Consider the following 12,355-nt stretch of genomic DNA (forward strand, 5'->3'; position numbering starts at 1 on the left):
GCTATGCCAACCAGCATTCATTGCCTCCACAGTAAGTTATTTTTGTCTTATACTTTTTTAAAAAATTAAGTAAAGCTGTGAGAAAAGCACATACCGTAACGAAGAGGAATTGGTCCCCTCCCCTTCCTCCCCCCCCCCATCCCTTTCTAGTTTTATCTTCCCAGGGTGCTAGTTTTCCCATTTTCCTCCTCCAAAGTGCCCCGGTCAGCTCACCATAGCATGTTCAACTCAGCCGGGGAGGGCAGAGCACGTCTCCGTTACCCGATGGGACAAAGCCGCTCGCTGCGACATGTGTACAGAGTTCCCTTCCTCGTGTTCAGTTCTAAAGAGCAGTCGCTTTTGTAAACGGCCCTTCCGTGGTTCCGCTTCACATCTAACGCTGCTCCGCGGGCGGCGAACTACAATGTATAAGGTCCCTTTTGGTTGCCGTCTTCCTGCCCGCGGGACACTTCAGACGGCTCCTCCAATGAGCTGTTTGTGTCTGTGAAGACAAGGGGACGAGTTGATTAAAGCTGTGATTTAGTGATTACGTTTAATTCCTTCACACATTGTTTATCCTTCAGTCTTCTCGTGATTTTTTCAAAAAAAACGTAGCTAGAACCAAGCAAAGGTTTCTTTCCTCCTTCCTGTCCCCCGTTTAAGATTTTGTTTATTTGCCTCACAGTTCACAGAGCCTGTCTCCCGGTCTCACCGTGGGGAACTTTTGAGGTTCGGTGGTCTGAGTCTTGCTCCGTGCCCGCTGGTGTGGATGAGGTGGCTGGGAACACAGATGTCAGGCTCGTGAAGCCTGGTGGCCTCACCCCACTGCCATGAGCGTCCCTATCAGCTAGCTGGCAGGTCCCATGGGACAGGCCAGACCGTTAGTTCTGGTATCAGTCAGGGGTCTCCCAAGAACCAGAACCAAGAGGCTCCGTGTCTTAAGGAGCTGGCTCCCGTGACTCTGGGCGCCGAGGAGTCGGAGACTGCAGAGCTGGCCCGAGGCGCGGGCAAAGCCGCCTCCTCCAGGAAGCCCTGGCTTTCGTGCTTCAGGCGTTTAGTGATTGGATGCCGCCCATCCCCGTTATCCAGGGCCATCTCCTTTGGGTCAGGCCAGCAGATGGTTGGTCTTACCCTCCTCCACCAGACACCTTCCCAGCAACGCCTAGGTCAGCGTTTGTCACGGGGTGCTCCAGCCCAGTGGACACAGAAAGCTGACCACACGGTCATCGTTAGTCAAGGCCGCCACGTGTAGTTCTACTTCCTGTGCTTGCCTGTCTGGGCCACGACCACCCCGCCACAGGCCATGTTCTTCCTGCACTTTCTGTGATATAGCGGCCAAGTTTAAGCAGACGGTAACGTTTTTTTGTTCAGAAATGACAACGGAGTCACCTCTGTTGATGCCAGTTACTCTTCATGCTGAGGAGTTTCACGGTGGGCCCTGGAGACGGGTGCACATGGCTAGAATGTCCTGTCTTTCCCATGTCACCAGCATGCCTCTCGAGGGAGTCATGTCGTTCCAGAAGCCTGTCCGAGTCCACGCAGGGTGCAGGGCTCTGCTGTGACATCATCGGACACCTGCCGGCTGCTTCTCAGGGGTAGGTCCGGCCCCTTTCAGCACCGAGGCCACCCTTACCGGCACAGGCGAGCTGGGCGCAAGGACGCAGCCGACCAGCCTGTGCCCGTGTTAGCGAGGCTTCCTCGTTTGTTAGCCAGGGCCGAGGTCCGTCAGAGGTCACGGGAAGACGTGTCCAGGACTCCAGCCTGTAGAATTGCAAACCTCCCCTCACAGGACCGTCCTCTGTCCAAGAAGCTGATGCTGTTCCCTGTGAAAGCCATGATAAGTCACGTCAAGTCAGGGAAACCAGGCCTGATGAGTCGTTGGTTCCCCCGGAGGCCGTGACGGAGGATCTGTCCCAGGTGCCCACAAGCTCTGGTGGTCGCTGGTAGTCTCGGGGCTCCTTGGCCTGTAGAAGCCTCACCCGAGCTGTCTTTACCTTGACGTGGTGGCTCCCTGTGTGTGTCTGGGTCCAAATTCCCCCTTTCATAAGGACACCAGTGACACTGGAACAGGGCCACCCGCGTCGCCTCCCTGTCACCTAGTCACCTGCGCGTTGGCCCCATCTCTAAATAAGGCCATGTTCTGTGGTACCTGGAGGTTAGGACCCACCACGTGAATTTTGCAGGATGCAGTTCAGCCCACAGCACTGCCCCTGCTCACACCCTGGGCCCTGGCTCCGCCCCCAGAGTCATCAGCGCAGGGACACACGTGACGTGGCCTTGGCGATGGGGCCTCCGGGACAGAACGTCTGACCGCTGGCTCAGCCCCCAGGCCTGCAGCTGGCCTGTGGGTGGCTGGTCTGCCCGCATCCACACACTTCCTCTTCCCCAAGAGACTTGAGGGGGCCATGGAGAGTCCGAGTTAACCGGGTGGACCCCTCAGCCCCTCCTGCCCCCTGCTCCAGTGTGAGAGCCCCATGTCCTGTATCCGTGGGGGATATCACACCAACCAAAAGCCGGTGCCCACAGGTCAGAAATGCCTCCTAGGCCCCCAGCCCGAGGTCACCTGGTCAGCCTGGGGCCCCTCGCTGCGCCCAGGGATCTGGTTCACCCAGTGACTGACCAGCGGGCGCCCCTGCAGGCACCCCGCGGGCAGCCGGTGCAGGATCTGCACCCCAACACACCCCACCTGGCGGTCGTCCGCGGCGCGCTGCCTCTTACGGGGGTTTGTGCAGCTGCGGACTTGGTGCGTACGGTGCGTACAGACCGCAGATGTCCCACGCCTGGCCCGCGAGGCCGCTCATGCCCGCATGCGCCCCCCCTCCTCAGCCCCGCACGCGGCTCCCGGCTGCAGGTGAGTGTGAGGAATCCCCTGACGATCCTTCGGAACAGGCCGGAGCGGAGACCAAGCAGCGGCTTGGAGCAGGTCCGCTCCGTCCAGTCCTTGGCACGCTCGAGCCGGTCCGTCCTGCTGCTTCGCCTCGCCCGGGACGTGAGGTCCGTCCTGGGCGCCAGGTTCAGTACGTGGCCTCCCAAAGTGGCGAGCGTGCGGCTTTTCCCGAGGCCCGCGGACAGGTGGGGACAGAGTGAGCTGCTGCTCCTCGGACGGCCCCGCCCCCAATGGATGTGGCGGGGGTTCGTGGGCGCCCTGCCTGTGGGGTCCGGCAGGGAAAGGACGGATGGCCACATTAGCGACGCGGCTCCTCCCCTCCGGGGTCGTCAGGCCCACCTCCCTTCGCCGTCACTGACCCCTGCCCGCGAGCGGTAATGAACCTCCCCAGCGGGCTAACGGGATGGCCGGCCAGTCTGCGAAGGTGTCGGTGGGTTCTAACCCCGTGCTGCGTTAGCTCGCATTTGACCTTGAAGGGATCCTTGCTGTGGAAACGGCCCTTGGCTGCTGCTATTTTGTTCCATCCCATTCCCTGGCCCACTACCTGACCCCATGTACAGACTGGTCAGACCGTATGACACTGGGGCTTGGCGGGTCAAACGAGCAAGTTACAGACGTCTCACGTGACTTAGCCTGATCTATACACGATGGGATCTGGAGGTATAAAAAAATCTGACTCCCCCAAAGAATAAATGTTGTTTAGCTTCCCTAAAATACCGTACTTGTCATAACTGTTTAATTTGGTTTTAACAAGGTGACCATCCTTTTGGGGGACACATGGTACTGCTTTGCCACTTGCACCCTGTCTAGTGAAAGGGATTTGGGGGCATGGGACGGAGGGGGCCAAGGGGCCCAGGTGAGGGCAGCCTGCCAGCAGCTGGCCTGACGGGCTGTGCCCGGGGGCTGGACGCCACGCGGCCGCCCAGCCCACTGCTTCTGCTCTCACCTTCGTTCCATCTCGAAGACTCCAGGGTTTACACAGGCCAGATCGGGCTGTTTTTCCCACGCCAGCGGCAGTGGCGCCCGGGGGTGACACGCCACTCCTTACCGGTCACTGCAAGGTCCTTTTTCCTTTTCAACGTGGTCGCGCGTCGCCCACAGCCCCCTGACCAGCCCCCGTGCTCTGCTCTCCCAGGCCTGCTGAGGAGAGGCGCCAAGCTGTTCTTCCGCCGGCGACGGCCGCAGAAGGAGCCCGGCCTGAGCCAGTCGCACAACGACCTCGTGTTCCTGCAGCAGCCGGAGGGCGCGCGGAGGAAGGGTGCCACGCTCGCCAGGATCCTCAACAGGAGGCTGCTGTCCAGGCACAGAAGCAAGAGTGCGGTGAACGGGGAGTCCTGCGCCTAGGCTGCGGTCGGCCCGCGCCCGGCCACATGCGGCGAGCGACCCGCCAGGACGGAGCGGGGGTGCCGGCCAGCGGTCAGGTGCCGCCTGGTGCCGCGTGCCACCTTTTCCAGGGGAAGAGAACCTGAGTCTCCAGCCGGCAAAGCCCACTCACCACCAGACCCCGGGGCGACGGCGCCCCTCCGCCACGTCCGTGGGCCGGAGTTCCAGATTAGACGAAGGTCGACACGATGAACTCGAGCGCCACGCGCCGTGGAGGGGGCGGGTCTGGGGGCTCGGGCTCACCCTCTCTGTGCTCTGCCGGGCATCATCCTGAGTCCACACCTGGGCTGCAGCACGAGGAGGAGGCGACCTCTGTGCTGTCACTGTGAACGGAGTGCGTAGGTCACCTCTCCGAAGCGGCAGCTCCAGATGAAACCGTGCAGCTGGCCCTGAGTACCGAGGGGTGGGACGTCGGCGGATTTGGGTAGAGAAGTTACCCTAGGAGTGGAAACACTATGACAAATGTAGGAAGACGTTTGCCTTTGCTATTAGCCATAGAACTTGAAAAATTATGCAAATACTGAGTATATCCTATGCATATTATGCCGAACACTTTTCTAAGTTTACTTTGAGCCTATTTGCAAGTGGGAGATATATAAATTCTTAATGTGGTTTTGACATTTTTCTCTATAGTGTCAAAAGCTCTAATAATATGGTGTGGCAGTCGACACTCGGATTCTTCCCCCCATCTGGCACACTTTCGAAAAGAGTGCAGCGAGCCTCTCCAGTGAACAGCTCCGGGAGTGTGGTACCCACACACACCTGGGTTTTCTTTAGTCCAAGCTTGGTTTGCCAAATATTGCCAACGGCCGAAACAAAGTACTATTAGGGCAAAAGAGGAAACTATTTTACGTCTCGGGTGAGAGTCTTAGGAATGGAAGATTAACAGCCAGTGGGCCACGTGCGCATCAGAGTCCTTTCTGGGCCCTTGAAAATTCTACTGTGAATGCTTCACACATTTTGATGTGGCTCTGTTTTGATTTGTGACGGAAAAAAATGATAAACTCGATATACAATTTCAATATCCCCGAGTGTCTTTCAAATTACCTTCCACATCGGTGCAACGAAGTTGTCACATTGGTCCTCTCCCGAACGTGCCACTTTTAGGAGATGTGCTTGTTAAAATGTAGTTGTCATCAGGATGAAAGGTTCTGATGGTTGAATCAGATTCATTTTCTCCAACACGATTTAAAAGGCTCTCGTGAAAACTTGGCTTTTGTCACGGACGTGAAATTGGGTGAGCTCTTTCCTACAGGTGCTTTCGTTAATCCTTAAACATATATTTCAGGGGGTAATAGAGCCATTGATGAACAAAAAGCTTTATAAAAATCAAAATTATAGAATTTGTTCCTTTTTTAGAGGGAGAATTTAGAAAACTACATTAAGAATTCTACTTTAATATGCACATTAAAAAATTCTTAGGTATCCCAGTAATTACAAGTGACTGTAAAGCAACTTATTTACCATACTTTGTTTTTAAAGATTATATTCCAATTTTAGTCATTGTAAAATAGCATCTGGCATTACAAACTATATTAATACTAAGTTAGTCCCCACAGGTTAGTAACCCATTCTAGTCTCTAGTCAAACGATCGAGTTACAGACATCTCACGTGACTTAGCCTGATATATACACGATGGGATCTGGAGTTATAAAAAATCTTACTCCCCCAAAGACCGATGGTCCTTTTAATGTTTTGTTTTACTTGAAGGATTTCTGTTCTTCCTCGTGGTAGGTGGAGTGTGTGACACATAAAAATTAAGATTCTAAGAGGATATCATGTGTCCAAATATCAGACACTGATCAGAAGTTTTTAGTAGTTTTTTCTTTGTTTGATTTTGAAATTCAGATGGACTCAGTTTATTCCAAGGTGAAGGTATCGGAGTTTTAGATTAAGTTTCCTCACCCTCTAAAAACAAAATTTGTTTTTAGCCATTCACTGTTTAACGCCTCATCAAGGGCGTGGCTTTCTCAGCTTCCTCGTGACTTGAAACCTCTCCAGGGTCCAGGTGGGCTTGTCTCTCCCGAGAGTGTGAAGCAGGTGGGTTCCGGGAGGCAGAGTGTTGTCAAGGAAACCCAGGTCTCTTGATGTCTGTTGCGGACATTTGAGAACAGTCCAAGAGCCCGTCCTCCAGACACACGCCCTTGGTATCCGTGGTGGCCTTTGCTGAAGGTATGGAGGGTGCTCACGTAGCAGGGGACAAGGAGGATGCGGAACATGAGGGGAGCTTCAGGGTAGCGCCGGGAGACGGTGGGTGGTATCGATACTGTGAACGTTTCTCTTCCACGCCGTTTATCCAGGTTTGCGTTTTAATGGCGTGGGGTGTTTGTGGGAAGTCGGTGTCAGTAAGGTTAAATATTGTAAAGATTATGCACCAAAGGCGAAACACCCCAATTTGTAGAGCATTTAGTCCCTTGCCTTTGCCACCTATGTGAGTGGCTTGACGGCTTTTTGTTTTTATGGTTTTGAGGTTTTTTTTTTTTTTTTTTGGTCTTGATGAAATTTTTGCAGAATGGTATCTTAAAAGTGATTCCTTACGAACACTAACATTAACGCATGTCTGTCTGGACCCAGGAGTGCCCGTTGCTTTCGATGGGCGTGCCACGCTTCCGCCCTGTGCGTGTGTCAGGACGTGCGTGTTCTTCGTGGAGGAGAGTAGTGGGGTGTCACGCGTGAGTGCATTCTAACGTGGCATTGACAAAAGTGCCCGTCTCATCATTCCGATTGAAAACCTGCTGCAAGGAAGAAGGTTTAGACAGAGCGCTTTATATCAAGTCTCAAGTTTAAGTTCAAGACCCGCCCTTGACTCCTGTGATGGCTGCCTGGCCGGTCACTGCTAACCAATCATTAATTAGGGGCCTGTCTAGATTTTTTGATTGGTTCTACCACCGCGTCGATAGAAGAACATTGCAAACGTTTCCTCTTGAGCAGACAGAGAAGGACGGATTCGCGTCGCTGCCACCGGACACGGGCGTTTTCTGACTAGTGCTCCTGGCTCTTGGAGCCTCCGAGTACAAGCTGGAGGTCAGCATGCCTATTCCAGAGACCCGCCAAGGCGCTATCACCAAAGCCAGCGGCCGTGCACCGCTAACCCCTGCAGGGGACACTCAGGTTACCTCCGCGTGACTCCTTCCCCTCGGCATCCCTGCTCCACCTGTAAGGAGGCATTAACCTGCCCAGTTTGCCCAGCTTCCAACTGGTCAGCAACGTACCATTTAAAATTTAGCCTTGTAGTTTTTATTTTTTTTGCCTAATGTCACATCAAAGCTGCATTTAAAAAAAAAAAAATGAAAGGTTTTCTAGGTATGTGGAAAGGTTTGGCTTGTGATCAAGTGACGAATTTACATGACAATGATTGTATTTCTCAGTAGCACTTTAAAAGCCAAGGGCGGTCCTGCACCAGCCCCCGTGTGCTGGGTTCATTTGGGGACGAGGTGGCTGGAACACAAATGGTCTTGAAAGAAATAAACGTGCACATGGAACACTAAATGCTGAGTGGTCTTTGCCGAGTCTCCTGCTGGCCCCAAGGTCCTGAGTTTCTCTGAGGGTCTCAGAACCTTCGTCTTCCTTTCGTCACGTGCCTCGGTGGTCACGGCACAGGACCCCCAGTCAGCTGGCATCACACAAGAGGCTTCCCACCTGCTTGGCTCTTGGCAAAAGACCTCCCTCCTGACATTCTTCTTACCTGATTTTTAAGTCACTCAGCACCCTGTCTTAGGCCTGGGGCTACACCATTTACTGGGAAGTCCATGTTTGCAGTGAACTTTCGGGTCATGGCAAATCATGGGTGCTACCAGTCAGGGTCTGCTTGGTCTGGTCCCCAGCCACATAACCTGGCACCAGGTGGCCCTGGGACCCTGTATGATCCCCAAGGACCTTCTGAGGGGTGAGGCCCCTTTGGGGATGGAAACTTTTATCCATCTATCAGCCCCCATTGTCAGTACGGGGTGGCCCATGGGTGGGCGTAGAGCGAGGAGTCGGGAGCAGGCGCCCAGCAGGGCCCAGCACGGACGGCGTCCGCCCCTTGCTTGGGCCACACAGCCATTTCTGGGGCTGGAGCTGTGCACAGACAGCCATGTCCTCACAGCCCCTGCCACCGCCCCCCTTCCTGGCCAGCGGTCTCTGCGTTTCCTTCAGCTTCATCCCCCTTGCTGTGCCCAAGCGTGGGGGCATTCGGGGGACTGCAGCACTGAGGGAATGAGCAGACTCCCCCAGATCCCCCGCCCTCCCTCTCAGCGGCCCTAACCCCACCTAACCTTCCGGGTGTGTGTGTTTGGGGGGGTCACTCGGAAGCCCAGACTGGTCAGCAGCTTTGCATTTCAGAGGACGAGTGCGCCTCTGGAAAGCCCCAGCGAGGGACTCGACTCGGGGTCGGCAAGTGAGTGGGTGACAAGGCAGCGATGGCATCAGGGCGTCCCAGGCTTGGGACCGAGCTGCTTTCCGTGTGACCTGGGGTCCACTCTGTGCCGACCCTCCAGGAGGAGACTGCATGGGCTTGCTGGAAGGCCACACTCGTCCTAATTAACCAGCTTTCCTAAGCTGACCTGCCGGTTACCTCCCGGTGGACACTGTTCTTGACAATCCCGTCTACACTGCCCAAATTAATCTACCCCAGCCACCTGCGGTCGTCCCGAAATGTGCACCATTCCCCATTATCCCCAGCACACCCCCCTCACTTTTCTCAAGCCCTGCCTTCGCCATGAAGTGGCTTTGGCCACCAAGGGTGGCCCAGGGCACTGTCAGCATCCTTCGGGCCTTGTAACTTGGGCCCTTATCATTCTCTCCTATGCTCGCTCCCTGGTTAAGTCCCGGTATCCTCCTGGGCTTAGGGCGGAGCCCGCCCGACGGGCATCAGCGGACGGCATCATGTGAGCAGCCGCAGCTTATGCCCGTCCTCTCCCACTCGTGAGGCGCAGGGACAGGGGACAGAGCCTGACACAGAGGGGATGCACGTGGCAAAAAACACACCGTTTTTGACCTCAGACACCTTTACGAATATAGGGCGCTGTGTGTTTGTCAATAGACGGTTGATTAAAAAGAGAAGGTGCATCCCTCACCACAGAGGGCTGGACACCGGCTGCATCACCTGGCGTAGCGCCCTCTCTGGAGAGAAAGTGCCAGGCCAGCCCTCTTCCCACCATGACCTAGAAGCATCACAGGGACCCTAGCTCACCTTGGCTGTTCCTTGACTGTCCACAGTGCAAATTGCCAAGTTGTGCCCTGGAGGTGCCAGACATTCAGAACCACTGATTACGCTGATGTCATCAACATTGACAAGGTAAAGTCAGACGCCTTGAACTACTTGGTATTTTATACGAAAGCTAGAAAAAGACTCGAGATCACAGTGCTGCTAATCCAAAATGAGCGCTGTGTGCCAGGAACTTTTCCTAGTGTTTTACATATAGTGACTCCTGTACTTTTTGAGATAACCCCACGAGTCATGATCTATCCCAGCATTACAGATTGGGAAACTGAGGCACATAGCGGTTGAATAACTTGCCCAAGACCATACAGCTGTTAAGCGGCAGAACCAGAATTTGAGCCCAGGCTGGCTGGCGAATCCTTGCTCAAAGCCACGGCCTCTACTACTTCATGTCAAATGCCTCATGTCGTCTTTTCTGAGCTTCAAGTGTGATACTTCCCGTTGTAGGTAAGAATGACATAAAGTGAGCTGCAATGCTTTGCACATAGTAGGAATGAAATGATCTGCTGATGGCTTCTCTCTTTATCTGGACAAGGAAAACTAGCCAGACTGAAAACGAAAGCTAGAAGGGGTGTGGAGACGTGGCTGGGGATATGCGTGTCTCTAATGTCTGGTACTGAAGGACTTTTGTATTTAACGAAGAACCAGACCGATGAGACTCACTCGTCAGCTGGAAAGGACATGCCAAAGGCAGGCCCACGTCAGGGCTGAGAGCACCGCCCCTGACCTGGGGCCGCGAGTCGAGTGATTACATCTTAATTCCGCGGCTAAGTCTCTGTCCCGGAAGAACGCATGGTTCTTAGGAAAACCCAGTGACGGCGACGGAAGCTCTTCCCTGTTTACGTTTTACTTAGAAATTCCGTAACTTATTTTTTTAAATTTCAAACCTACGGAATAACCTATATGCCCCTCACCTAGAGTCAACAATTTTGTTACATTTTGAGAAATGTTTCACCCTAAAGTCTTCAGAACGCATTTTCTCGGAATGGGGCATCCTCGTTATGATACGTTCAACATAATTTTCATGCTTGGGGAATTTATCATTGATGAATACTATTGTCCAGTTCCAAGTCCATATTCAAATTCCTCCAATAACATCCTTTATAGCTGGCTTTTTTTTTCCTGCCTGAGGTTCAAAGATTGTACATTGCATTAGTTGTAAACAACAAAATTTGACACCTTAAGCAACAAAACTTTAAAATATTGGGTAGGAATCTTGTCTTAAAAGGCATTATTTCTTGCCATGATAGAAGGAATATGCTGAACACATTCATACTTTTGAAGATTCAATGACCGGAATCGGACCCCCAGCCGCGTGCTCTGTGTATTGCTGAGAAGCGGCTTTAGGTGGCTTGAGTCTTGTCTACTTCCAGTTTTCGCTCTTGCAGGGACCTGTCGTTTTTTTTTCTGTGAACTTTTCTTTTTCTGTGCTTTTGTTCACGTATGCTGGCACCTACTTGGTGTGCAGAAGCCCAGAGAACTCGCCATCTGGGCATTTGGGAATTGTGAGTGATGTCACAAGAAGGGTGAGTATGTCATTGTTGGCGGGGGTGGGGGGGAGGGGATACACATTAGCTGTTGTGGTCTGTTTAGAGCTGTGAGAGGTTGGGAAGATTTGGGCCAAGACCCGAATGAGGACGAGATGGTGGAAAACCTGGGGCGGGGGCCAAAGGTAGACGGGTCAAGTACAACAGCCCCGAGACTGTCTGAGGACAGAGGCAGGCTAAACAAGAATGGGTGGGCGGCGGGGAAAGGCACAGGTGAAATGACCAGGAGAGGTCTGGGAGGCTGCGCTCTAGACCTGCGGAACTGCCACCGGAAAGTCACTGCACGGTGTTTGGGAGGGCAGGGACACGAGCCCCTGGCAGTGCACTGTGTACCTTCCTGTCCAGCGGCTCAGCCTTCCACCTGTGGGGACTGATGACTAACCTTATACGTCTACCAACTCATGCAAGTGAGTCTGGCTGTTGGATAAAGTTCCCACCAGACCCATTTAGTCTCCCACCAGGAAAGAATGAGAGAGCTGGTTTTCCATGGTCTCTTCAAAATCATGCTATTAAACTTCTCTGTTGCTAACATAATAGGTTAAAATGATCTCACTGCAATTTGCTTTTTCTCTGATTACAGAACAGCTGAATAGCTTCTCATATGCTTAACAGCCATTGTATTTTCATTATTGTTACCTGCCCATAGACTTTGTTCATTTTCTATTGGGTTGTCATTTTTTTAATTCAGAAGAGCTTTGCATGTATGAGGGAAATGAGTCCTTGCCCGCATCAATTTCAAATTATTCCCCCCAAGTTCATTGCCTCTCTTTGACTTTATTAATGGAAGTTTTTGCCAGGCAGAAATGAACGAGACGGCTGCTCTGAATCAGGGAGACCAGAACTAGGTTGAAAGCATCCCCCAGCTCCTTCTAGTTCCACTATTTTGTTTCCACACGTATACTTGATGGAGGGGATCGAGTTCACACAAGCCCCCAAGCTTGACAGGGGGGAAGGGGACAGAACTCTCAGTGCCAGGGAGTGATCTGGCCTCAACCTTGCGCAGACCGGGGTGCATTTCTTGGACAGTCCACTTAGCAGCCCACTCCGTGGGATCCAAACGCCCGGCTCTGCCACTCGCCAGCCAGCCGCCCGGTCTCTACTTCACTGGGGGCAGAGCAGGGCTTACAAGTGTTTATGGATGTTCTGGACACATGGCCAAGAACGGCAGCAGCCCACCGGCTGAATTCAGAAATTATGGCTGGGCAGCAAATCTCAGGCACGAATTAAATAAAAATTGGAGCCCTTCTCTCACCGAACCCCCAGCCAAAGAAATCAAAGCTCGACGTAGCCACCGCAGGAAAAGAAAAGGGGGCTGTGCGAGCGGGCAGCGCGCGTCGCTGTCGGGGTCGCGGAGT

General features: G+C 53.3%; 1 protein-coding gene across 3 annotated transcripts in view; it reads left to right on the forward strand.

The window, feature by feature from the left end:
* Positions 1–7,739, forward strand: part of C2CD2 (C2 calcium dependent domain containing 2) — a 45,192-nt gene extending 37,453 nt beyond the window's left edge. The window contains exons 15-16 of one of the 3 annotated variants that reach the window (XM_025050214.1): positions 1–31; positions 151–536. In XM_025050214.1, coding sequence (XP_024905982.1) covers positions 1–31; positions 151–172 — 53 coding nt within the window. In that variant the 3' untranslated portion in view covers positions 173–536. Of the gene's footprint in view, positions 32–150; positions 537–4,001 lie in introns of those variants that run through there. The other 2 variants (XM_025050215.1, XM_015593106.2) reach the window with 2 other exon arrangements.
* The last annotated feature ends 4,616 nt before the right edge of the window (positions 7,740–12,355 follow it).

This window comes from Pteropus alecto, unplaced genomic scaffold, assembly GCF_000325575.1.
Source record: "Pteropus alecto unplaced genomic scaffold, ASM32557v1 scaffold97, whole genome shotgun sequence".
Lineage (NCBI taxonomy): Eukaryota > Metazoa > Chordata > Mammalia > Chiroptera > Pteropodidae > Pteropus > Pteropus alecto.